This window comes from Solanum lycopersicum, chromosome 10 (genome assembly GCF_036512215.1).
Source record: "Solanum lycopersicum chromosome 10, SLM_r2.1".
NCBI lineage: Eukaryota > Viridiplantae > Streptophyta > Magnoliopsida > Solanales > Solanaceae > Solanum > Solanum lycopersicum.
This window is the reverse complement of record NC_090809.1, coordinates 57,586,691-57,611,297: the sequence shown is the minus strand read 5'-3', so window position 1 is coordinate 57,611,297 and position 24,607 is coordinate 57,586,691. Positions and strand designations below refer to the sequence as shown.

The 24,607-nt window shown below is 33.4% G+C and overlaps 3 protein-coding genes across 6 annotated transcripts; 1 reads left to right on the top strand and 2 right to left on the bottom strand.

Moving 5' to 3' along the window:
• The first annotated feature begins 694 nt into the window (after positions 1–694).
• LOC101260587 (probable LRR receptor-like serine/threonine-protein kinase At1g06840) lies at positions 695–9,517 on the top strand. 4 transcript variants are annotated; one of them, XM_004248981.5, is made up of 21 exons: positions 695–890; positions 1,130–1,246; positions 2,029–2,179; positions 2,889–2,960; positions 3,079–3,150; positions 3,572–3,715; positions 3,806–3,877; positions 4,036–4,107; positions 4,609–4,683; positions 4,946–5,014; positions 5,135–5,200; positions 5,444–5,515; positions 5,624–5,707; positions 5,830–5,898; positions 6,077–6,585; positions 6,682–6,837; positions 6,948–7,231; positions 7,459–7,510; positions 8,196–8,446; positions 8,535–8,669; positions 9,035–9,517. In XM_004248981.5, exons 2-21 carry the CDS (start codon positions 1,144–1,146, stop codon positions 9,386–9,388), a joined length of 2,862 nt encoding a protein of 953 aa, XP_004249029.1. In that variant the 5' UTR covers positions 695–890; positions 1,130–1,143; the 3' UTR covers positions 9,389–9,517. The 4 variants fall into 4 exon arrangements, with proteins under 4 accessions (XP_004249029.1, XP_069146590.1, XP_010327701.1 ...); XM_069290489.1 differs by lacking the exon at positions 695–890 and adding an exon at positions 899–1,008; XM_010329399.4 differs by lacking the exon at positions 695–890 and adding an exon at positions 899–1,048.
• Positions 9,518–9,851: 334 nt separating this feature from the next.
• Positions 9,852–11,836, bottom strand: LOC101260284 (protein RETICULATA-RELATED 3, chloroplastic-like). Its single transcript, XM_004248980.5, has 2 exons — positions 11,425–11,836; positions 9,852–11,244 (listed from the first exon to the last, which is right to left on the bottom strand). The coding sequence occupies exon 2, from the start codon at positions 11,227–11,229 to the stop codon at positions 10,141–10,143; it is 1,089 nt and encodes a 362-aa protein (XP_004249028.1). The 5' UTR covers positions 11,230–11,244; positions 11,425–11,836; the 3' UTR covers positions 9,852–10,140.
• Positions 11,837–13,691: 1,855 nt separating this feature from the next.
• Positions 13,692–22,252, bottom strand: LOC101259991 (KH domain-containing protein At3g08620). The gene is made up of 7 exons (XM_010329398.4): positions 21,960–22,252; positions 21,776–21,867; positions 19,842–19,993; positions 15,634–15,750; positions 15,415–15,531; positions 14,609–14,752; positions 13,692–14,230 (listed from the first exon to the last, which is right to left on the bottom strand). The coding sequence occupies exons 1-7, from the start codon at positions 22,037–22,039 to the stop codon at positions 14,084–14,086; spliced, it is 849 nt and encodes a 282-aa protein (XP_010327700.1). The 5' UTR covers positions 22,040–22,252; the 3' UTR covers positions 13,692–14,083.
• Between the last annotated feature and the right edge of the window lie 2,355 nt (positions 22,253–24,607).

Sequence of the window (24,607 nt, the reverse complement as noted above, 5' to 3'; positions counted from 1 at the left end):
AATTTGACGTGAAGTTAAACAAAGAAAGACTTTCAAAATTTGTGGTTTCAAATAAGTTAAAGATTTTTATGTGACTGTAAATTATTTTAAAATGAATATATTTTAAAGTTAAATTGTTATTTAGTATATAAATGTGTTATTCTTTTTTTTTTAAATCGATTAAAAAGGAAAGTAAATCGTATAAACTAGAACAGAGGAAATAATTATTACTATGAGTGTTTTACTATAATATTCATATTAGTTGATGTATCGTCTTAGATCTTGAGAAATGATCTGGGAAATAAGTAAATGATGTTGAGCAATGAAATATAAAAAAAAGAATTATCTTTTTCTTGATAAGTTAAAAAAAATACAAGTAAAAATGAAAAATCTATTTTTAAAATAGCGAAAAAGTAAGAACGAATAAAGACTAATACCTACAGAGACAAAAATGGTAGCTAATTCTTTCTATTTATCCCAACTTCAGTGAAAAAAATTATTCTGATATAAATAAAAGGCGATAAATATCTGGTAAAATTAATCCGAACAACATAATTTAAAACAAAAAGTAAATGAAGGGAGTAATAGCTATAGTAGTAACAAACTAAACTGAAAGTTTTCTTAAAAAATACTGTTTTGGTAATTACCAAATACTGAAAATGACTTAAAAAAATATTTGACTGATACCAAAACACATGCATAATATTATTATAATATATAGTTTCAATATTTATCCCACTCTCTCCAAAATTTTTAAGCATCTACAACTACAATAATGACTACTTACTAGCCTCAACTACTCCAACCTTAATAAATCTTTTTCTTTTTAATATTAAGACATAAATATATAAAATCCCATTTGACTTTACTTTTGGGATTTTTTGCAGCTAAGAAAGAGAAAAAAAACAAAGGTAAATTTATCTCTATTTTTTTTTTCGAGTTTATCTAAATTCAGTACTTCACTTTGAGTTTATCTGAATTTAGTACTTGAATAGTTGTTAAATTACCATTGGGGGGATGAATTAAGAAGTAATTTTTTTTAAATATACATATGTCACACAAGTATATGGTACTCTTTTATATATGTTCAATACATGAATGTATCTGGGTTAAATTGAAAGTGGCTAATTAAAAAAATTTGTTTATGTAGGGGATTGGTTGAAGATGGAAGGAGTAAGATATTGTGGATATGTTTTTACAATAACAGCAATTTATTGTTGTTTTGTGATTAAGTTTACAGTTGCTCAAATTACTGATCCTGCTGAAGGTATATATACCTAGTCAATTTTTGATTAATTTATATATGTTTGGGGATGTATAAACTGTTTTAATTTTGTAAAATTAAGTATCTAAGTAGCTAGATAGGTACATTTTTTTTTACAATTTAAAACTTGGAAAAAATTGTGTATGTGTCATTTAATTCATCCAAGGAAAAACTTGAGGAAAAGAAAATGGAGAGGATCTGAATCTCAATTTTTGATATGTTGTCAATATTTCATTGTGAAATTTGTAAAAAAAAAAAAAAGTTGGTTTTTTGTTTTCAAAGTGAAAAAAATGATATTTGAAAATTTGGTGGAGTTGTGTTTGGTCATGAATACAAACTAGAGTTGTTTTTGACTTTTTTTTGTGAGTAAATTTGGAGTGAACACCTTTTTGTTGTTTTTCAAATTCTTGAAAATTCGAAATTTTATGGCTAAACATGTTTTTGGGAGTTCAGGATGAAAATTTATGGCCAAAATTGTTAAACACCAACAATTTTAGCTCTCCAGAGTCTGGAGTGAGTTTAGTTCCTTCTCTCTAATTCTTGTATTTCACAATTCGTTAATATTACTCCTTCAGTTCCATTTAATAGTATGAAGTAATTTAATTAAGCATAAAATTTAAGGAAAAAAATGAAATCTAAACTTATATTCTTTGAAGATTTCGTAACATTCGCGTGTCTATAAATTTTTTGAAAGTTGTGGTCTTAAACATGCATAGTGGCTTATAAAAGTTTGTTATTCTAGTTAAATTGTATTCAAATTTAGAAATATGTCATTCTTTTTGCAGTGTCAGCTTTGGTATCTATAAAGAAAGGTTTGGTTGATAATATGAACTACCTAGAAGATTGGGAGAAGGGTGATCCATGTACATCTAACTGGACAGGAATTCATTGTTTCAACAAAGTTGGAGCCAATGGCTACTTTCATGTCAAGGAACTGTATGTTATTATATTCTTCTCTCTTACTAGTTGTTATGTTTTCTTCTTCTTTATACCACTTGAGCCGTCTTTCGGAAACAACCTCTCCATCTTCACGAGGTAGTGGTAAGACTTGCATACACTCTACCCTCTCCAAGCCGGGGATTTCACTAAGTATGCTGTTGTTGTTGTTGTAATTAGGTAGATTCAAAGCCAATTTACTCTAGCAAAGCTTGGGTTGGTGTTTGAAAAACCCGAACCAACCTTGACTCTGTACGTACCCTCTACTTTAGGCCATAAAAATACCTTGATGTTTAGAAAATCTTATTATCTTTAATCGAGTTCCAGTGTGGTGGATTTCACATGTAAGAATATATCAGGAAAAAGGTCTAAATTTTACCCCTTTGCTTTTGATTGTGGTTAAGAAACTACCTTTCACTATGTTTCAAGTTGGAGTTCCTCTAGCATTAACAGCAAAAAAAAGAGACTTGGTTCTTTCGGTATCTGCATAATACTCCTGCAATCGAGTTAGCAGCATAACTAGTATCTCCAAGGGACCTTGTTCTTTCGTAGTTGTTTGTTGATCATCAAAACCAAGTTGACTCGTAAATTAGAGCACTTAGTTGTAAACTCTAGCAAAAGATGTGTCTTTACTACTATGACTATCTTGTATTCTTGTGTGAGGGCGATGCATGACGCATTAAGCATATTATATTCCCCCTTTGTGCAGCCGTATGATGGCTATGAATCTTTCTGGAAGTTTAACACCTGAGCTTGGACAACTATCTCAACTTCATTTTCTGTGAGTTGTTACACATATTACTACATTGTACAGATATTTTGATATTAATGTAGTAGAGTTTTACTGATTTTTCTATCTATTCAACTTATTATTATCTTTATAATTATCTTTCTGAAAGGAATTTCATGTGGAATGATTTGACTGGGAGTATACCGGAAGAAATCGGAAACATCAAGTCTCTGAAACTTTTGTAAGTTGAACGAAATTTGATCCGTTTTTTTTTTGGCCCCATCTTCTTGATTTTGTAGTCACGCTACATGTTTCCCCGAATGCTTTGAACCCTGAAACATCTCATCTAGGAGATCTTGATAATCATTTGGCTATGACGGTGATATACTTTATGTTGGATAGAACAGGTGGATTTATGATTTTAAGTTTGAAGGTTCCAATCTTTACATTCTTGCCACTGTGTCGAAAATATTGAGTTCAGTTGAATCTGTTAATTACATGCTTCATCTGCCCCTGAATAGCATAGAGGAACATTTGTTTTTCTTGAATTTCTCCTGAAAATTGTGCTTAATGTAAGATTGTTTCAAGAAGTAAAGCCTAATGCTTGGAAAGATCATGACTAGGTTTATTGGATTAATCCCTTCGGAATTATGTTCATGCAGGCTCTTGACTGGAAACAAACTTTCAGGATCTTTATCTGATAAACTTGGGTATCTTCCAAACTTGAGAATATTCCAGATAGACGAGAACCAGATTTCCGGAAGAATTCCTAAATCCTTTTCCAATTTAAACAGTGTCCAACATATGTAAGTGCAACTCATTTGATTGTTTTAAACAATGGAACAAGTCTAAGGTTCTACCTTTGTAATCTTATGTGATATATCATGTGTCTACAGCCACTTCAACAACAACACACTGATTGGACAAATCCCGCCCGAGCTATCCAATTTGTCCACTCTGCTTCACATGTAAGTTTCTTAGTTTCTCTTCTTCAATAGACATGCATAATCTCAGTAGAGGATTGTGTGAAGCACATTTTTGTCACTTCTAAAATGACCTTTATCTCTGCTGATGCCTGTGAATAACAAAGTAATGTTTTTGTGATGATACTTATTTTTGTCAACAGGCTTATGGACAACAACAATCTTTCAGGATACCTTCCTCCTGAGTTTTCAATACTACCGCGTCTTCGAATTATGTATGTCCCTAATCACAACACATATATAATATGCATATATTCAACCTCAAATGCAACTTTCATTAGCTGATATTTTGCTCAAGAGTATAACTATACTGTTACAAAAAACAATTGTTATTCAGAGGCAACTTTAAACTGAACTTTCTGAATTAACTAGTTATAAATTTGAAGGAATGCTGATTTCTTACTACCTATGAGTGAGACTGTCTATGTTTGTCTTAGTTGAAGTGGCGTTATTGGCCAAATGATCGAACAACTGAAGCTGAGAACATTTTGTTACAGATCTATCCTCAGACCCTCTATTTATCATCATCAGATCTTTCTGTTGATTATAATATTCATTGATGATCTTTGCTTGTAGTATCCAATGATAAAAAATTGATTTTACACAAGACAAATATAGTAATCCTTGTCATACAATAACTTTTATGCCATTTGCAGTTCCACTGAGAAGTCCATGGGTTGAAATTTATGATGAAAGTTCTGAATTTTCTTATGCAGACAACTTGATAACAATAATTTCAGCCGTTCCGAGATTCCAGCTTCTTATGGGAACATGTCCTCATTAGTGAAACTGTAAGTGCTCTTTGAAATGTTCCTCACTTTTGTTCTTCTCTTATTCTCTATGACTCGGCATTATAAGTTTTACGTTTGAAGGACAACAATAGTAAATAATATGTACAAACATAAGCATGTATTCATTGTGCACAATGTATATGAACGAGAGAATGTTCAATACATCTTATTATGACGGGTTGGGTGATAAAATAAGATGTAACTGTTGAATACTACTGTCACCTAATCAAATGGAGATTCAATGCTTCTGATAATATTGCAGAAGTCTCAGAAATTGCACATTGCAAGGATCCATTCCTGATCTTAGCAGAGTACCGAGTCTACACTATCTGTAAGTTCAAGTTTTGAAATTGCTTCTTCTGTTCCCTTTGATTTGTGACCTTTATACTTCATGCGACATGATTATAAGACCTTCTAAAATGTTAACACTTTTTGCTTACTGTTTGTACAGTGATCTCAGCTGGAATCAACTCTCTGGATCTCTACCAGATAAGCTTTCCAACAATATGACAGCTATGTATGCTTTCTATTTCATGCTACAGAATTCTTCATACATTTAGCGTCTTAGTTCAGCCATATTGTGTTAGTTCATTATCTCATATTCTGAAGAGTTTTACATCAGCCCTTTAAGAAACATTACTAAAGAGCTAGCCTTTGGGGTTGAGTTAGGCCCTACATCTATAACTACAGATTGCACATTTCTCTATGTTTTTTCTGTGTTTTTCCCTAATCTAATGTGTTGTGGTACATTCTCATGCAGCATTCTGTCACACAATCGTCTTGATGGATCTATTCCGAAGAGTTTTTCATCTCTTCCTTTGTTGCAGAAACTGTGAGGATCTTCACCGTGTCTTGTAATACTTTCTCTTCAGTACTGTTTCTTTAACATTTCAAAGCTCAATTTTGTGTATAACAAATTGATCCGACGGACTTGTCACAGGACAATGGATAACAACCTTTTGAATGGTTCCTTTTCTACTGACATTTGGCAAAACAAGTCAACTTCAACGTCATCGCTGTTGATGTAAGACCTGAAGCTAAATTGTAACATCAAATATCTGATATGAGATGTACTAGCATTTACACAGAAGTCTGGATTTATATAGAGGTGTCTTACTAATCCTTCTATCTTCTTTGCAAACCTAGTGATCTTCGGAATAATTCACTTTCGGACATTTCGGGTACTCTTGAACCTCCTCTGAATGTCACTCTAAGGTAAGGTTTTTCTTTCCATCGACAAAACCTAAGATAAGCCATTAAATTACTATTTTATGATCTGGCTATCACTTCATATCCACATTTTCAATCATACAAGACATTATGTGCTTCAGTAAGTGATTTGTACTAACTTTTGGCGGTTCCTCTGCTCCTAACATTATCAGACAATTTTCAGGTTGCAGGGCAATCCTGTCTGCAGAAATGTGAATGTAAGAAACATCGTCAAGTTCTGTGGCTCTGAAGCCGGAGCAGAACATAAGAAGAACAACTCAGTGATTGTAACTGGTGCTTGTCCTATTGCTGCATGCCCAAAGGATAACTATTATGAATATGTTCCAAACTCACCTGTTCCTTGCACTTGTGCCTCACCTCTCATAGTTGGCTGGCGGCTGAAAAGTCCTAGTTTTTCTTACTTTGATCCATATGTGCGTCATTTTGAGCAGTATATGACTAGAGATCTTCGTTTGGACCTTTACCAAATGTTGATTGAGTCAAATTATTGGGAAGAAGGACCTCGTCTACGAATGCAATTGAAGCTTTTCCCAGTAGTTGGGGTCAGTACATTTAATAAAAGTGAGGTCATTCGTATCAGCGACATTTTGCAATATTGGGAAATCTCTGTAGTTGACCTTTTTGGACCTTATGAGCTCCTTAGTTTCACTCTGGAGGGACCTTATTCCTACTGTAAGTTCTCAGCCTTTATGGTTGATCTTTGTTATCATGATTAATATCTTCTTTCCTCAGAATTTTGGTTTTCATATGATCCGTGTTTTTCTGCAGTAAATCCTGATATTCAAGCTAAACATAAAAACAAAGGTGCTATCATAGCTATCGTTGTATCAGGTGTTTTTGCTGCATTTGTTTCAGCAATTTTAACTGTGTTAATCAAAAAACGGCATACTAAATACCAAAGCATCCTATCAAGGAAACGACTGTGTAAGTTATCTCATTTTGGCTATAAGCTACCTTTACTTCACAAGAATATGCTTCTTTCAATTCTTTCAGCAAAATTGACGAGCATAAAATGTTTAATTTCACAATGCCAGCCGCAAAGCTCTCTATAAAATTGGACGGCCTTAGAAGCTTCACTTTTAGAGAAATGACCTTGGCCACTAACAACTTTAATCACTCAAATCAAGTTGGTGAAGGAGGATATGGGGCTGTATTTAAGGGAATTTTAGCTGACAAAACAATTGTTGCTATCAAACGAGCAAAAGAAGGATCAGTACAAGGGCAGAAGGAATTTTTGACTGAGATATCTTTGTTATCAAGGGTACATCATCGGAATCTAGTTTCATTGCTAGGGTACTGTGATGAAGAAGGAGAACAGGTATGATAAACCTCAAAACTTCAAAATCTCAAATCTTTTTGAATCTACTCATTAACATGCAATTCATCATGTTGATCCTTTCCTCGGCCATATGAGTAGCTCAGGCTCACATTGTATGCTATAGCTTCTTTTTTGCTCCTTAGCAATCTTTTGTTATTCGTTCTGACATCTCTTTAGTATATCATCCATGTGAAGCAATTAGCATGTTCCTGTTTATGTATTTGCAGATGCTGGTTTATGAATTCATGTGCAATGGAACTTTGCGAAACTGGCTTTCTGGTAAGGAAACAGTTCCCTGGTTCATTCTGATCCATCATCTTCATCTGCTTTATTTTTGGTTAGGAAGCTATAGAGCCAGGAGAGGAATTTGATATTTATCATTCTTCTAATAATTATGTCGAGTAAGCTAACTTGCTTGTGCTTTGACTAATCTATTAAATACGTGCTACCTCCCACTAGCACAAATATCAGATAACTCCACCCTCCAAGGTATAGGAAGATGGCTCACCAACTTTGATTACCGAGTTTGTTACTCCAAGTTACCGCCACTAGGCCACTGTTCTATGTTCCTTAAACAAATAGTAGCAGTATCTTTGGACTGGTACAGTAGACTGGTAATATATGCTCTTTAAACATTGTTTTTTTTAAGTCTATAGATGGAGATCAGATGTCAAGAAGAAAACTTTGATCTAATAACTGTATGTCTATATGGATATCACCTAATCTAGATTATTTTCTTGTAGTTAATGCTCCGTTACTATCTGTTGTTTTTGTTACAATGTGTTGTTTCTTGTACTTCTTTTTCTGGACTGCTTTGGACTTTTTTTTCCTTGAGTCAATGATCTATCTCTTTATCTCTAAGGTAGGGGTAAGGTCTACGTATACTCTAGCCTCCCTAGACCCCAGTTTGTGGGACTACAAGTATGTTACTGTTGTTGTAACACTTGATATCATTTTTTGACAGCTAATTGTAAAGGAGCCTTGTCGTTTGCTACAAGATTGGAGATTGTACTAGGTGCAGCAAAGGGCATTCTTTACCTCCATACAGAAGCTCATCCACCAATATTCCATAGGGATATCAAAGCCAGCAATATTCTTCTTGACTCAAAAATGACAGCTAAAGTTGCTGATTTTGGATTGTCTAGGCTTGCACCTGTGCAGGATGATGAAGGTGTACTACCTAATCATGTTTCAACTATTGTGAAGGGAACACCTGTAAGTCCTTCACTACATCATTATGTTCTACTTGACCTCACTCGTATCATTTAAATTTGATGTATTGACACTCTACTTGTATATGCAGGGTTATCTAGATCCCGAATACTTCTTGACCCGTAAATTGACAGATAAAAGTGATGTTTATAGCCTTGGAGTTGTGTTTCTAGAAATCTTAACTGGAATGCGTCCCATCTCACATGGAAAAAATATTGTCCGTGAGGTATTTCTCTCATTGTTAACTTCCTGATTTCCATGTCTTATCGCGTGCATATGTTTGATAGATGATTTATCCGCGCATATGATGTGAAATACTCCTGACTGATGCAAGGGTAGGGATAGAGGCAGATTCATGAATTAAACTTGTAATGCTCTTAGTTACATGTCACACTTAGAATTAATCTTTTGTTGATATTGATTTTACATATGTATGTTATAGAACCCATCTTTTATGGTGCGTCCTCTGGCCAGAGAAGGGCAACGTGAACATACTTTTTACGCGATCTTTCCTTCCATTTCTGCTATGATCCTTCACACCTCGAATCTAGCTCCACCGTGTTTAATAGTCCCTTGTACCATCAATGGCAGGTAAATTTGGCTCATGGCTCTGAGAAGATGTTCTCAGTTATGGACAGTACAATGGGATCTTATCCTTCTGAATGTGTGGAAAAGTTTGTAGCTTTGGCCCTTAAGTGTTGCGAAGACAAACCGGAAGACAGACCTTCAATGTTAGATGTGGTCAGGGAGCTGGAAACTATTCAGTCTATTCTCAATATGATGCCAGATATTGACGCTGATTCAGTAGATTCTAAAGCAAAATTTAACGAACCAAAGACATCGTCTTCTTTTTCTGATTGCACTAGCAAGGACGCGTTTTTATCGTCCTCCAATGTGTCTGGAGCTTACAGTATCAGTGGTGTCAGTCTTACTATGCCTCGCTAACAGAATAGAGACAATAGTTGTTCATCTTTTGTACTAAAAAAGCATGTAGAATAGTGAGTTATACCATATAGATTATGTTTTATATATGTATATTTCAAGGATTTGTTAACAAAAATCTCTTTATGATGATAGCCTTCTGAGTTCTGACACTATGTGTATGCTATCAGAATCCAAAACTCTGCTACAAAATGGACTGAGATAGGTACTTCTATTTTTCTGCAAGGACTTGCACCAACCAATTCCTTAAAACAACTGACAACAAGCAGACAATGACAGAGCTAAAGGGGCGGAAGGGGGTTCATCGCCAGAAAATCACACTCTATATATAAAAGGTCGATTTTTTTTTAAATCTTTATAAATGATGAACCCTGTTGTAATCAATCCAACATCATTACCAGAAATAGAAATGTTATCTAAGCTATGGCTACCATGATAGTACAACAAAACAGGGAAAACTCGTTAGTTTTGAAGTAATGTTATCGCTAGATCACATAACATGTCATCGTAAACCACACAAAGGAACAGAAACAAATCCGCGAATCAATATGAGCAAACTCCTGTTTTGTTAGACATGGCTGACACACTCCAAGCTCCTACAAGAAGTCAGAAAGACTATCTCTTGGACTAAAACGACAGCAAAGTTCATTTTTATTTATAGATCATAGTAAGAGAATAGCGGGTAAATGTCTCTACCGGGAGGGAGAGAGGGAGCCGGTTTTGGATTGGTGTGTATTTGAAACAAATATTGATAATCACTTTGAAGCAGCATCAGCGGTATGTATACTGTCATTCTGGTCCAGCAACCTTTCTTTCTCTCCAACTAGTGTGTCTTCAACGCAAACAACCTTTCCTTCATCTGGTTTATCTGCTTTCTGTGATCCTGTGAGCTTTGCTAACATGACAAATGTCATTCCCCCAAGAATGTTATTCGCGCATCTCAAAGCAATAACCGAGGTCTTAAATACCAAAGGAGGAAGACCTTTAGCTAGCACAAACTCAACACCGTTAAGTGTTTGATATCTTAAATTACTACTGATACCCATATGTATTGCCCATGTTGCTGCATTCAAAAGTGTAGGAGGTGGCTTGTTTGGTGTTTCGAAATTCGGATCCATCTTCTTCCTCAACTTGATTAAACCATTAGATAATGCAGTCCCAACAAGCCCTGCTGCAAATCCAACTGCAGCAAACTGAGTTCCTTTGTACACAAATGTACCAAGCCTACTCAATAAACCATAAGAACCAGACTGAAACATGTGGCTCGGTGGACAATTGGCGAACATCAAAGGAAGAGTTTGGATCGAAGCAGATGCCGTTGGTGCCAACAGATACATCAACACAAAATTCATAATCGAACCAACAACAAGTGTCGAAAACACAAAATCTAATTCATTAAGCCCAAAATTAGGCCTTGATGCCATATCTCCAAGAACATTAGCACTTACACCAACCAATTCCTCCATAAGAACCTTAAAAGGAAACTGTGGATCTGCAGCCACCCTTGATCTCCATCCATTAACAAAAGCACCAATTGGTCCAATCCCATCCCAAGAAGACTTTGAATCATCTGAATCTCCACCTTTACTCCAATCACCCCCACCACCCCCACTACCCCTTCCAATCCCACCACTTCCTCCATCACCTCCACCAACACCAACACAAGGAACTTGATACTTCAGATGATCCAATTGTTTAAACACAACATCCCCAGTTTTCAAAGGATTAAAACAGACCCTATTATCACAAAATCTGGCTGAAACACCAGAAAGATCACGACTTTGATTATGACTATGATAGTAACCCGTAAGAGGAGAACAACGAAGCTGAGACATCGCCACCATTTTCTACCAACCAACCTAATAAAATAAGAAAATAGAATGCAATAGCTATATTATTCATCACATCAACAAACAAAGATTCAGATTCACTTAAAGATCAAGAAAGACTCTTTCTTTTACACAAACAATAATATCTATACATACACACAACAACAAAAAAAGATGCAACAATAAATCAAGAAAAGTAAAAGGGGTTACCTTTTATGAACAGATGTGTTCAGTGGCTGCACAGATGAACAAAAAGATGGCAGCAGCAGCAGCGGCTATACTAGGCTAAAGTGACTAAAATGGGGATCTGCATGAAAGTGGGAATCTTTATAACCTAAACGAAAAATACAGGCGGCAGAGCCAAAGTTAAAGAAAAACAATAGGGGAATATGACAAATGGACGGTCTCCAAAATAAGCATATATTTTAAACTTGCACGTAGCAGCAAAACTAAGAACAAACAAACCAACCTACCAACCACCCGTGTTGTTGTGGTGCGATTGCTTCAATCTTAATTTATTTTGTTCTACGTGATTCAAATTTAAAATAGTATAAATTATAATAATTAATATTTAAAAAAATATATGAAAATTTTATTTAAATTTTAAAAATTAAAATACGACAAATAAATTGAAACACGAATCGAGTTTGATTTATGGTATGTGTTGGTATGACTGCACTCACTGGGCCTAAAATGAGTAGAATTTTAATGATGGAAAATGGTAAAAATGGTTGTTGGTTTGACCTTTTCAGTCATCAATCAGCACCTACTACAATATGGCTCAAAGTTGGTGGCTTTCAACTAATTATGCAAGTCATTTAGTCTGAGATTAAGTTTTATTGAGTTTAATATTTAAAATATTTTATATTAGTGGAATTTTATTAGTATTTAAGTCTATCGTTTTTATTATTATTGAATTGGTGATAAATATAACAAGATGGAGTTGTTTGGATGATAAGTAATTCTACTTTAAATTTAAAGTTGTAAGTTCGAGTCACCAAGAGAGAAAAAAAATTAGAGCTCGTGAGAGGGGTTAACATTAGTTTAAATTTATATTCCATAATATTTATTTCTCTTCTAAATTTAGGCTGTAGATTGATTGCAAAATATTTAATTAGTTTTTTAATTTAATATTTATGAGACAAATAACAATCTCTTATTTAAGTTACTTATAAATGATGTTGTACTCTTTTATTTTTAATCAATACAAAGAATTATTATTCACGCTCTCTTAAATTTTCTCTTCAATTTGCTTAATAAGTACTCTACATCTTACTCTAATTATGCAATTAATATATTCATGTCATTTTTCAGACAGGAGCATGATAAATAAAGCATTGATTAATTGATTTTCTGATTTATATATGATTTTTAATTTTATATCAAATATTTTAAAATACTTTTATATACGTAAAATATCTTAACCTAATATGTGAGATCAAGTCGTTGTAGAATTATTTTCTCCTATTCAAGTTTCAAAAACATAAAGAACTGTCATAAAAACTCGTTTTATGTATCATATACAAAACGAAACAGAAAAAAGAATTATTTCAACTACTTGAAAGCAACATGTATAAAATACCAGCACATCCTGCCTTGTAGACCCGTCCAAACATTGATTGTAACATTTTTGGAGTTCAGTTCTAGGCTCATAGCTATTATTTATTTCGAAATTAACTATTTTACTTTAATATATGATAAAAATAATATCATAATTTTAAAATTGTTATTCTACAATTTTAATTCAACTTAAAATATAAAAATAAACTTATCTTAAAATTAAAATTAAAATAAATTATTTCATATCTCTCGTATGAAGACCGGTCGAAAGTCAAAATTAAGGTTGTTTCCATATGTTTGTTCTTTTCTTGATTTATTTCACATGGTGTGATTGTAATCGAACTCAAATTACTAATGTAGAATGATGATACATGAACCCACAACATCAACATCACAAAAGATTTGTCTAAGCCACCAAAGCTATTCTATTTGGGATATTTTCTCTAGATAGTAGAATATTTGGAAAAAAATACCAAAGATATTCCCCATATAATTTAAGCAGTTACAAAGAAAATATACAAAAATCTAATAATAATAATATGCAAATAATTGGGTTCAAAAGATAAAAAAATAATGTACAAAATTTAACCTTAGAACCTCAAATGAAAATTTTTGAACCTCTTAAATCATTAAACCAATCAATCAAAGACTATATTACCTTATGAATGCGATGTAAACTTTTGCTAAGAGGATTCAAGTGAATACCCTTCCGCTCCCTAGATCCGCCCCTAACCAATGACCACATAAAAGTTGCAATACTTCCTAAGAATTGGGGTGGCGGTAGTGCTGAAATCTCAAGTTCGAATCATGGTTATGGAGAAAATCTTATTGGGAGGCGCCACCCCCACAAAATAAGCACTACAATACTCTATTCGACTTTAGTCGGAACTCCAATATAGATACTGAACACCAAATCGGAAACAAGAAATGTCTATGGTTATACTCGAAAAATACTTATAGGCTTACAAACCACTAGCACAATTATGAGACAGTAATAGAATTATTTCATACAGCAATTAATAAACACAAAAATAAATCCAATAGAAGAAGTTGATAACCACTGGCATGACCAAAAATTAATCCAAAGATCCAACTATAACCCACAAGATGTATTCTTTCTGTATATGATATATATATATATATATATATATTCCCTTTCTTTCTGTTTCTTCTGCTGGAAAAATAAATAAAATCCACAAGCCAACCACAATGCCAACCGCGCAAGGAATGTCTTTCTCTTTCTCTATTCATATCTCGAGTTTAGGTAGCTACGCGGATATGGGATCAAGAAATGGAATGTCTGAACTTCTCAACGACCAGTCTTGGGACGTTTCAATCCACCACTATTGAAAGGAGAGACACTGCCACTTGGTCCGGGACTCTCTTCTCTGAGATTTGAATTTAGCATGGCAAGTTCATGCAATTGTTGTCTCTTTATATAATCCTGTGACTCGTCCTGTAAATCGTAGCATTGTACTAAGTATGAGGCAGTAAGAACTATGTGAAAATATAAACTGGTTTATCTTGGTTTTCATTGAAATCTGCCTAATTAAATGTGAAAAGAAAAAGATAAGACCAGACTAGAAGCCGCTACATGATTTTCAACATGTAGTAAACATAGAGACGAAGCTAAAGTTTCAAATACGTTCTCCATTAATTACTTTTGTGTACTATATGATAACTTGTTGTAGTGCCAGATGGAGGAATATTTTGATAGTTGTATCCTTTTTGTGTGGAACGGGATGATATCAAAGATATAAAAAGAATAATGGCAACTCAATTAGTAGCATTGCTCCTGAATGTGCTAAGCGATGAATTAAACAGGGATGCGTACCACTGGCTTGAGCAACTCCTCTATAATTTCTTGTGCCCGTCTCAATCTAATATCCACGATATTGGCAGGTAATTCCGCCTCAATTAAAATGTGGAGTGGTTCATTCAGGTGCTCATATCCTGGTATTCCACGCAGGTTCTCCTCCTTGAGATTATCAAACATAAAAAATACATTAGAACTCCAGACTCCAGAGATCAGCTCGCATAAATGCCTATTAATTAAGTTAATGAAATCTTCAAAAATAAATGTCTGATTTACAGGAATTCGAAGGAGCAAGTTGATATTGGCAGAGCTATAACTTTACAGTCAACTGCAGGGGCGTGAATCTAAGTTGGTACTAATGGATCTGTATAGATAAAACTATTCCTACACAATTTTGGTCCATAACACAAAACAACGAAGTAGGTAGTTTGCCTCCCATCGATAATCAAATAGAATGGTGAACTACATCATACCTACCCCTAATGACCTACTGACCAAGGCTACAAGTTTAGTATAATCCTTCTAATATAAAGATACTGGGAGAAGCAAGGCCAGAAAACTGTATAGATATTAATAAAAAAGGAAGATGAACATAGTTTGTGGAAGTTCTGCAGGTCAAGCATTAACTTGAATCACCTTATCTAATTAAGATGATGAAAACACATGACATGGTTTTGTTCTGAACTAATTATGAGAGAAAGTTGTACTCAATAAAAGCATCTCGGAGACTTGGCAACTCATACGTCTGATAATTACATATGCAGCTAGAGCTAATCAATCAGACAATTCAACTGAACTGAGATAGAATAGAATACTAGCATTACCTGATCCGGATCCTTTATTGACCCTCTTCCTCTAATATACACACGACATCCTGTAGTAGCTTCCACCTGTTTCAAGGAATTACCCCTAGGACCGAGAAGTCGCCCAACAAAATTGAACTGAAATCCACAGAGAAGTTAGTTCAGCAAGGGTTCATTGGCCCCAAATTAAACTAAATAGCTCTGATAACCAGTGTGTGAAAACAATAAATAAACCCTTACATTTGGGTAAGTTTCTAATGGAATTTCTAAGCGCAATATCCTTTTCATAATGTATGAACTAGGACTTGCTGGTGCCCCGTGCCAGTCCATTGACATTCCAGGAGCTCCACTTAATCTCTGCCACAAATAAATAAACATAATAAGTGGGAGGAAAGCTAAAGAAACCAGTTAACACACGATATAAAGTGCTTGACCCTCAAAGAGGCAAAAAAAAAAAAAAAACTATAGATTAGAAATCAATTATCAAATGCATCACCAGTATGGACAAACTGAATATACACACAGTTACAAAGCTTAACTAATGACAGATTGAATAGCATTGTATCTCACATGCCAATTGCGAAAACGATTTGCTCACTTTATATAGCAACTCAAACAGTTCTACAATCTCAAGTATCTACTTAACTCTGTCACCAATGAATTTCATGTTCTAATCTGCGGGCCACTATGCCTAAAGAAATGATAAAAACCAAATTTTTAGTGGGCGGCCATTTCTGTAGTAATGATAAAAAACCAATTTTTTAGCGGGCCATTTCTGTAGTGCAAGGGTCCATCCATATTCTTTTAGGTTGTCAACATCCTAACATTTTAATCTGAACATTGACATCTAGATGGAGAAACTGATAACAGTACCACCACTGAAAGAACATAACTGTTCCAAAGCTGTACAGGAAACAGCAAAATTAGAAATCCATGTCAGCCATGTTACCTAACATTGGCCAAATTGTATGTCCCATAGTCAATCATATTCACATCCTTGTGGATTCAGTATTACATGGAACTGCAAGTCAAAAACTTCAGAGTCCCTTATATTCTTGTTTCAAACAATAACCATCTTCTGATGATATTGGATAAAAGTTGACATAGGAAGTAGTCACAAGAACCAAGAGAAGTCCCAAAATTGAACAAGAGATTCCTCTCCTTTACGAATTTAAATGACACAGCTAGTTTGAACAATCATCATCTCAACATCTAAACCTTTACTATCCAACTTTTGCAGGCAAAGACAAACTAATCTCAGGTTCGGTAATTGTCAATGTTGGTTCCAGCTAACCCTGTCCAGACCTTCATTACGGACTCTTGGATATTAACATGCAATTGAAAAGGATGAATTCCAGGATCCATTATTTGTACAAAGCAAAGAACCAGTTTCTGAACTTGGTACAGGGAAAGGAGTTGTCCTCTTGTCGTGCTGTGAGTAGAGCAATTATGACCACCATTATGCAATAAAGATATTAATGATCTTTGTTTAGTTCAACCAGTTGTTGATCTTACTAACTTTTTGCACTTTCTTGTGTACATACAATGGCTACCTATTAGATTTATTGAAATCCCTGTGAACCTTCATTAGTGACCTCTAAATATTTAAGATTTTTCATCATGACACAAAAGTCAGAACTCAGATGACCCAAACGAATCCAAATAGTAAATACCAACAACAAAAACAAGAAAAGTTGATCGTTAAAAGTAATAACATGCATGTCTGTGCACATAATGTAACATCTCAAGAGGCTAACAGAAACTAGAAATTGAAATATTTTCATCTGGGATATTTTCCAAGTTCATTACAAAGTCAGCGTAATTCAATGATTCATAAAATTCAGCGAAGACATTGATTTGCCCTCGAGTAGCTGAACTAGGGGAACTCAAAACTAGCTACTAGGAAAAAAAGACCACTATTTGAACATCAAGCTTGTGGACAAGTTGCTTCCGTTTCAGTGCTTTTACGCTGGCCTCTTCGACCTTTCTTGGGTTCACAAGAAATGTCATCAAAGCTCTCCATTAAAAGTGCATAAATGTGAAAGAATCAAGTTCATTAGTAAATTCAAATTCTAAATCAAGGCTATTTGTTATATATTCACCATTTTCATACAATAGAACTAACTCTGCTTGGTGATCTGAGCATTAGCTACACATGTAACGTGTTAACCATTTTGGTCCAAATTAATTTCCATTGTGCACAATACATTCACTTGTTCTCTATTAAATTCTCACAGCAATTGCCACCAATAGTATGCATCAAAGTTAAATATATCCTGTATTACAGCGAGCAGCATTATGCATTTCAGGAACCATTTAGAGCTCACTAGGCATTAGGCCACTAGCTGCTTCACTTGATATTATTAAGTCAGTGATAAGATCCTTCTCATCCGACATGCAGTGCTTTGGTACATTTACAGTCAGACAACAAGTTTGGTGGCTGCATAGTTTACAACAACAACAAAATACCTAGTGTAATCCCACAAGTGGGTTTTGGGAGGGTGGTGTGTACGTAGAATCGTAGACCTTACCCCATGAAGGTAGAGAGGTTGTTTCTAATCGGCCCTCAGCTTAGGTAAAGGTAGCAACAGAGTTTCAATAATAAAACGCCTCAAGGATGATAAAAATCAGTAATGGTACGTTCATCTAGACCATCTTTATTGTGAGGCAATAGATATTGTGCAATAAGGATCTAAAAGAAATGTGGAGATTTGAAGTTCAAATCCCTAGCTAACACCAGGGGCGGAGCTACATGGTGGTCAGAGACCGAACGCCCTTCGCGAAAAAATTATATTGTATATATAAGGTTCAATTTCATTTAGGTATAGATATTATAAAATGAACCCCCTCAACATAGACTTGAAGCTTGGTTCAGCGGTCAAGGGATTCAAATGTTGCAAGAGGTCTCTAGTTTACCCACGTGCCACACCATCTTATAATGGATACAAATTCTTGTGAATCGTGAATTATTATAAAGAATAAGAAAGATAATAATTATTAGCTATTAAATTCCCATTTTCTAAATTACGTTCCCAGCATTAATAAAAGTAGACTCCCTCACTTATTTTTGTCTTCTTTACTTTATGCTTAACCATGGTAAAGTTTTTATTTATTTGAACATATCAAATTTGGTTGTCGTAATATATTTGAACTGATAATTTTTTCTCCACATAATGTTCCCCTTAACAATTAAGTTTTATAAAAATGAATTATGAGTCATAATTAAATTAATTCTTTCCTGTTAAATTTATTAACTTCCTATTTGTTTAACTAATTAACTTTAACTACACGATATCCTCGATTCAACAAAGCATTTTGGACATCGAAAACATAGATATGAACTCTTATTACTATTTAAAATACGTTTATATCATTTAGTGTCAGAACTAAGTTTTGAAAGATAGGACAAATTTGTACAAAAAATCTTCCTTCACATTGGACATCTCCCCAAATTTAACAATGGTTTCTGAAGACTAAAAATATTTACATAATGATTGAAGATTTTCAATGAAAAAGTTTGTGCTTTCATACATGGAATTAAAATTATGAAAATTTCATTTATGAAGAAACAAGTATAGTGTTCCTCCATGTTCTTTAAGTGTTTTTTGGTCTTTTAAACGTGTTTCAAAATAAGTTATTTGTTAGAAAATCAAGAAGATATTTTTAAAATGCACAAAATATTTTTAGAAAATCAAGAAGGTATTTTAAAAATGCACAAAATATTTCTAAAAAACATGCCGGCGCAGAACAAAAAATTAAAGAAATGTTAAAAGAGCCATGATAGGGCGAGTAGGAGTTAAGCTTAGTCTTTTCCTTAATCGCCCCGACCTATTATTAAACCCCCTGGATGAATATTCTGCCTCCGCCACTGGCTAACACTCAGTGTGAATCTACCTGCTCCAACCTTGGTGGCAAATTTACTTGGTACCTGTGCTTTTCGGCTAGCAGGCTGCCAGGTGGATTAGTTGCGGTATGTGCAAGTTGACCCAGACACCACTACAATTAAAAGGAATAGATCTAAAGGAAATTTGTAATGGCAGTACCTCGAAACAAATTTAATTAGCTAAACATCAAATGCCTAATGGTAGAAGAAACAAGCTAGTTGTTCAAGTTCCTACCTCCATGTCTTTAATGGTATGGATGGAAAGCTAAGAAACTAAGTTCTTGAAGGATTGGAGCTTAGCACCTATCCATTTAATAACAGCAACTTCCGTCAAAGTTATACTACTGTTGGGAAAACCATAGAAACCCAGCCACCTACTATACTTTCTGCTAATCATTAGATCTAGATTTGTACAGGTCAGATATTACTGGTGTTCCTCTTGTATATGTGCTCCTCTTGTATATGTGACAGAGAGAGAGTAAAGGGACGGTCCTGTTAATAGAAGAAATATACAACATAGGGCAAGTGGACAACTTGTCAGATATAAGATGACAATGCTAATTACCTCCTGCGCAAGTCCACTCCAGCCACCCAGTCCTGTTCCGCCAACATTTGACATAAGGTTTGGTGAAGTCATAGGGCTGGGACTTCTATGCCGAAACCTATCTAGCTCACCAAAACCTTGGTTTGGCATCATTCCTGAAACCCTCATGATCTCTGAAAATCGAAAAGAAGTCAAGGTAATTGATCACTAAATCAACATTGTAATAATAGCATGATACTATGAAAAAACATAGTTACTTACCCGTAAGATCTCTGAAAATTAGAATCTAGCTATGGTAATCAAGCATCAATAAAATAGCAGTTCAACGATAATGCACAACATAGTTTAACAATAAAACTTGTAGCATGATCATCAAAAGCTTGGGAATAAACCTAAAAAAGTAACATGAGGTAAGAGAAATAAACATCTTATATTATCTGTTTTTGGATAATAAAAGATGACAATTTGAATTAACCTCACGAATTCTGAATTCTTGGTAACTCAAGAGACATATCCACCAAAACTAAAACAGATCAAGTATGTTAACATTAAGAACATGCATTTAATATTTCACATTTAAACGAGTTTGAAACTTTCCAGACTGGCTAGATATTCTTTTGTTATTTTAATGACAAGGGAAACCCGCAGCCGCTACCCTTTGGGTGAGCACAAGGTTAGACACCCACTCTTATGCAACAGCTCGCAGATCACACCGGAGAGGTAACCTGCACTAGGCAAGCCTAGTGGATGAGCTCGATCTAGAAGGAAAACCCATTGCCTTCGCTGGCAATGAGTTTCGAACTTCAGACCTACAACATGAAAGTATCAAAGCCCAAACCACTGGACCACCCCGAAGGGTCGACTGGTCAGATATTCTTTCAAGAAAAAATCAGCGCAAAAGTGTCCACTCTCAAGCAGGTTATTCCCTAGACCACTGTTTGATCAAATAAATCATATTTTTCTTATTTTAGTTATTAGATTTCCCAAAAGTAGTAACTAAACTGTCAAAGTTACAAATCCCCTTGGAAAGTTTTTGCCCATGTCCTTGCAGATCCTTCTGAAGATAAATAATAGCACAAAATTTCATGGACATAAGTTGGCATTGTTGAGTAAACATGTATAACATTTGAAAAAAGATGCCACTTCCTTGAGAAAAAATCGATCTTTTTCACGTATCATTTCCTTCTGCCGTTTGCATAATTTAGCAAATTAGAGCCTTGTGTATAAACATTAAGGTGCAAAAAAACCTTCTTAAACGAGAAGTAAAATGCCTCCCAAGTGCCTCATTAATTTTCTTTCGATTAGCTAACCAAATCTATTACAACAACAGAATAATTATAAATGAAGATTAATTACATATACAGAGGATCCAAAAAGGGGTTACAATCTAAAAAAGATAAATTTCTTTTATTGGATCACATTCACAACCCTGTCACAGTGAGAAGTTGGACATCAACAACAACATACGCAGTGAAACCCCACAACTAGGGTCTGAGGAGGCTAGAGTGTAGACAGACCTTACCCTACCTCAACAAATCAAAGTACTTAAGAAAAGTTGAACGAGAACAGATAAAGTGAAACAAATGGTGGTCTACGAAGGTAAAAACAAATCAAGCCAGATCTAACTAGTCATCTTTTAATCACAACAAATCAGAACCAATGCAGCAAAACCTCTGAATCCCACCTCTTAAAAAGTGCAGATTTACCACAACAAATCAGAACCAATGCACAAAACCTCTAAACCCTCACCCCATAGAAAACTGCAGATTCCCCACAAGAAATCAAAACCAATGCAGCAAAATCTCTGAACCCCACCTCATAAAAAATGCAGATTTACCACAACAAATCAGAACCAATGCAGCAAAACCTCTAAGTCCTCACCCCCACCTCATAAAAACTACAGATTTACCACAAGAATGTGCCACATATATCAACTAGACGAAAAAAGAAGTTACCTTGATTCAAGAGTGTGCTACATATAGGAAGAACTTGCATGAAAGGACCAATCTTTTGATGCTCCGACAACAACTCAGATAAATACTGATTACTGAAAAAGAACACACATAACAATCACAACCCCACATAGCAAAATTCAAGAAAATGCAGAATTCACCAAGATTAAACAAAAAAAAAAGATACCTTTCAACATCTGGATTAGTTCTAATCTGAGGAGATGCAGCTCTTGAAGGTGAAAAGTTATGATTATATAAACCTGACATAGCTTTGTTTTTCCTTAGAAAAGAGTCAAATGAAATGGGGTTCCCTGTATATAGCGGCACAAGACAGAAAAAGAAAAAGAAGGGAGTAGACAGAAGTGTCTAAAAGTCTGTGAAAATTGGTAGAAAGGCAGCAAAATCTTCTCTTTTTCTCAGACTTGACTGCCAGCATCACTACTTGGTGGCTGCATAAATAATTAATAAATTGAAATAAATATACCAACAAAGTACTATATTATATGTAAATATAAAAGATACCTAAGTATATACATAAATGTATTTTGAATAGATTGAGGCATTAGAATCGTGGTAAAGTGATAAATATTATGTCTTGAATTCAAGTATTATTAACTATGTAATTGCTTTCATGAGTAATTTTTTTGCCAAATTTACCTCCGATATGAAACTTTTGGATACAAGTTAAATTTAATCGGATCATGCATGCAAAACAATAATAATAACTCATCATTTTATACGTAAGATAAAGATGAGATATGTTAAGATTATAGTTCGAATAAAATTTATTACTACTTAATAAACGTAAAATTTGCTCACGATAAATTTAAATCATCAACTAAACGACAGTACAAAATTTATCTCAAACTTAAATTATGAAATATCTCATATTATCACATTCAAATTAAAGTTGTGTTATCCCTTCTCTTAAACGTGAATATTTCTAAGAATTACAATCTCAAAATTTTAATTTCAGAATAAGATATTGTATGATAGATAAAATAACTTAATAAAAACAACAATCATATATCTGAATATGAATATTACTCTCTCTGTAGGCGCGTATTAAAAAATCATAAATAAAAAAACAATCTACTAATTCACCCATAAAAACTTTCTTGAAAATTTTACAAATAAATGTGAACACTTTTAAAAAAGTTAATTGTACGAGTAATTTAGGAAAAAATTAATTAATATTTTCTTAATTTAATAAGTTAAACAACTAATATGAGATAACTATTTTTAAAAAAATGATCAATTAATTAAGGACAAAGGGAGTAATTATCTTCAAAAAATTATTTTATTCTACTATTTATTTTTTTAAAATAATAAAATTAATCATTCTGCCGTATAATTCCCACCCCCACCAACCAAATGAGCCCTAATTGTATAGTATATGAATTGGACTATTGTCACCTAAGAATCCGCTGTCATGTGTGGTGTGAATTAAAGAAAATCATTACCAAAATTTAATTTTTAAAATAAGAAATGGAGAAAAGTAGATTCAATTATTGTATATGAAAAAAAGCTAACATTTTTTTTTTACTCCTTTATGATACGAGGTAGATAATATCGAGGTGGGATTTGTCCCCCCCTTTTTTTTAGGGTTAAAATAGTACTTAATTCTTTCATATTCAATTTTACACTTTTTTTCATTAAAAAAAAAAGTTTATATAAATAATTTACTATGATATTTATATTATTAATTGATGTTATAATTATTTTTTTTCCTTAATAAGTTAAAAACGAGTAATATGTATCTTAAAATTTGCTTTGTCTTTTCTTTTAGTTTGTTTTACAAAAGAATCTTTTCTCCTTTTATGACAATTTAATAATTTAAACTCTTTAAGTAACACATACAAAATTATAAAATTAAATAATTTTTTGATACATTTTATGTTATATTAAATTAAATAAAATATAAAAATCTTATCTATTTTTTTAAAATTGTATATTAAATTATAATTAAATAAATAAATTAAAAGAAAGAAAATATAAATAATGATACAATTAGCTTGCATAGCGCAGTTGGAGGAATTGACAGAGAGTGTGGCCGACACTTTCATTAGATGTATTATAAATGATCATACATTTTTTTTATATTATAAATACAAATGTTATTTTAAATTTTAATTATATGATTTAATATTTGGAAGTATCTGAACTTTAATCAAATTTAGTGCTTTGTACATATATTTCATATTAATAAATAATATATATATATTATTATAAGTGGAAATAAAAAAGTTAAAAGTTGAAATATCAAAATAACCCTATATAGTTAAGTAATTATATTATTATTATTTTTAAATAGTAATTTAAGTTTTATAATAATTTTTTTTACATATCATTAAAATGTTATCGTAATAATTTGAAGTGCATTTATGAGTATTCCTTTTGTCATTATCATTGAGTTGCATTAACAATTTTTCTTCTTAATTGCTGAATTTTAAGCACTTATAACAATTACCGTTTTAGATTAAAAAAATTTAAAGTTAGAGCATATGAAGAGAGAGGTTAGAGCACATGGAGAGATTCATACAATATCAATATTTTAATTGAAGAGAATACATGGTTAGATGTCATAATTTATTATTTTTCACTTGATGACTTTAATTGCTAAACTTTTTAGCTTTTACAATTAAATACATTCATTCACAACCTTTCATATATACAATTTCTCTCTTTATAAACTGAATAGAAAATATTAGTCCATTACACTTTATATTTTCACATCTTATAGTTCTTATGTAATCTTTTATTCATCGTTCTATTTTTTTTCTTATTGATATATTGCTTTGTTTAATTAACTTCTTTCATTTTGTATGGAAAAGA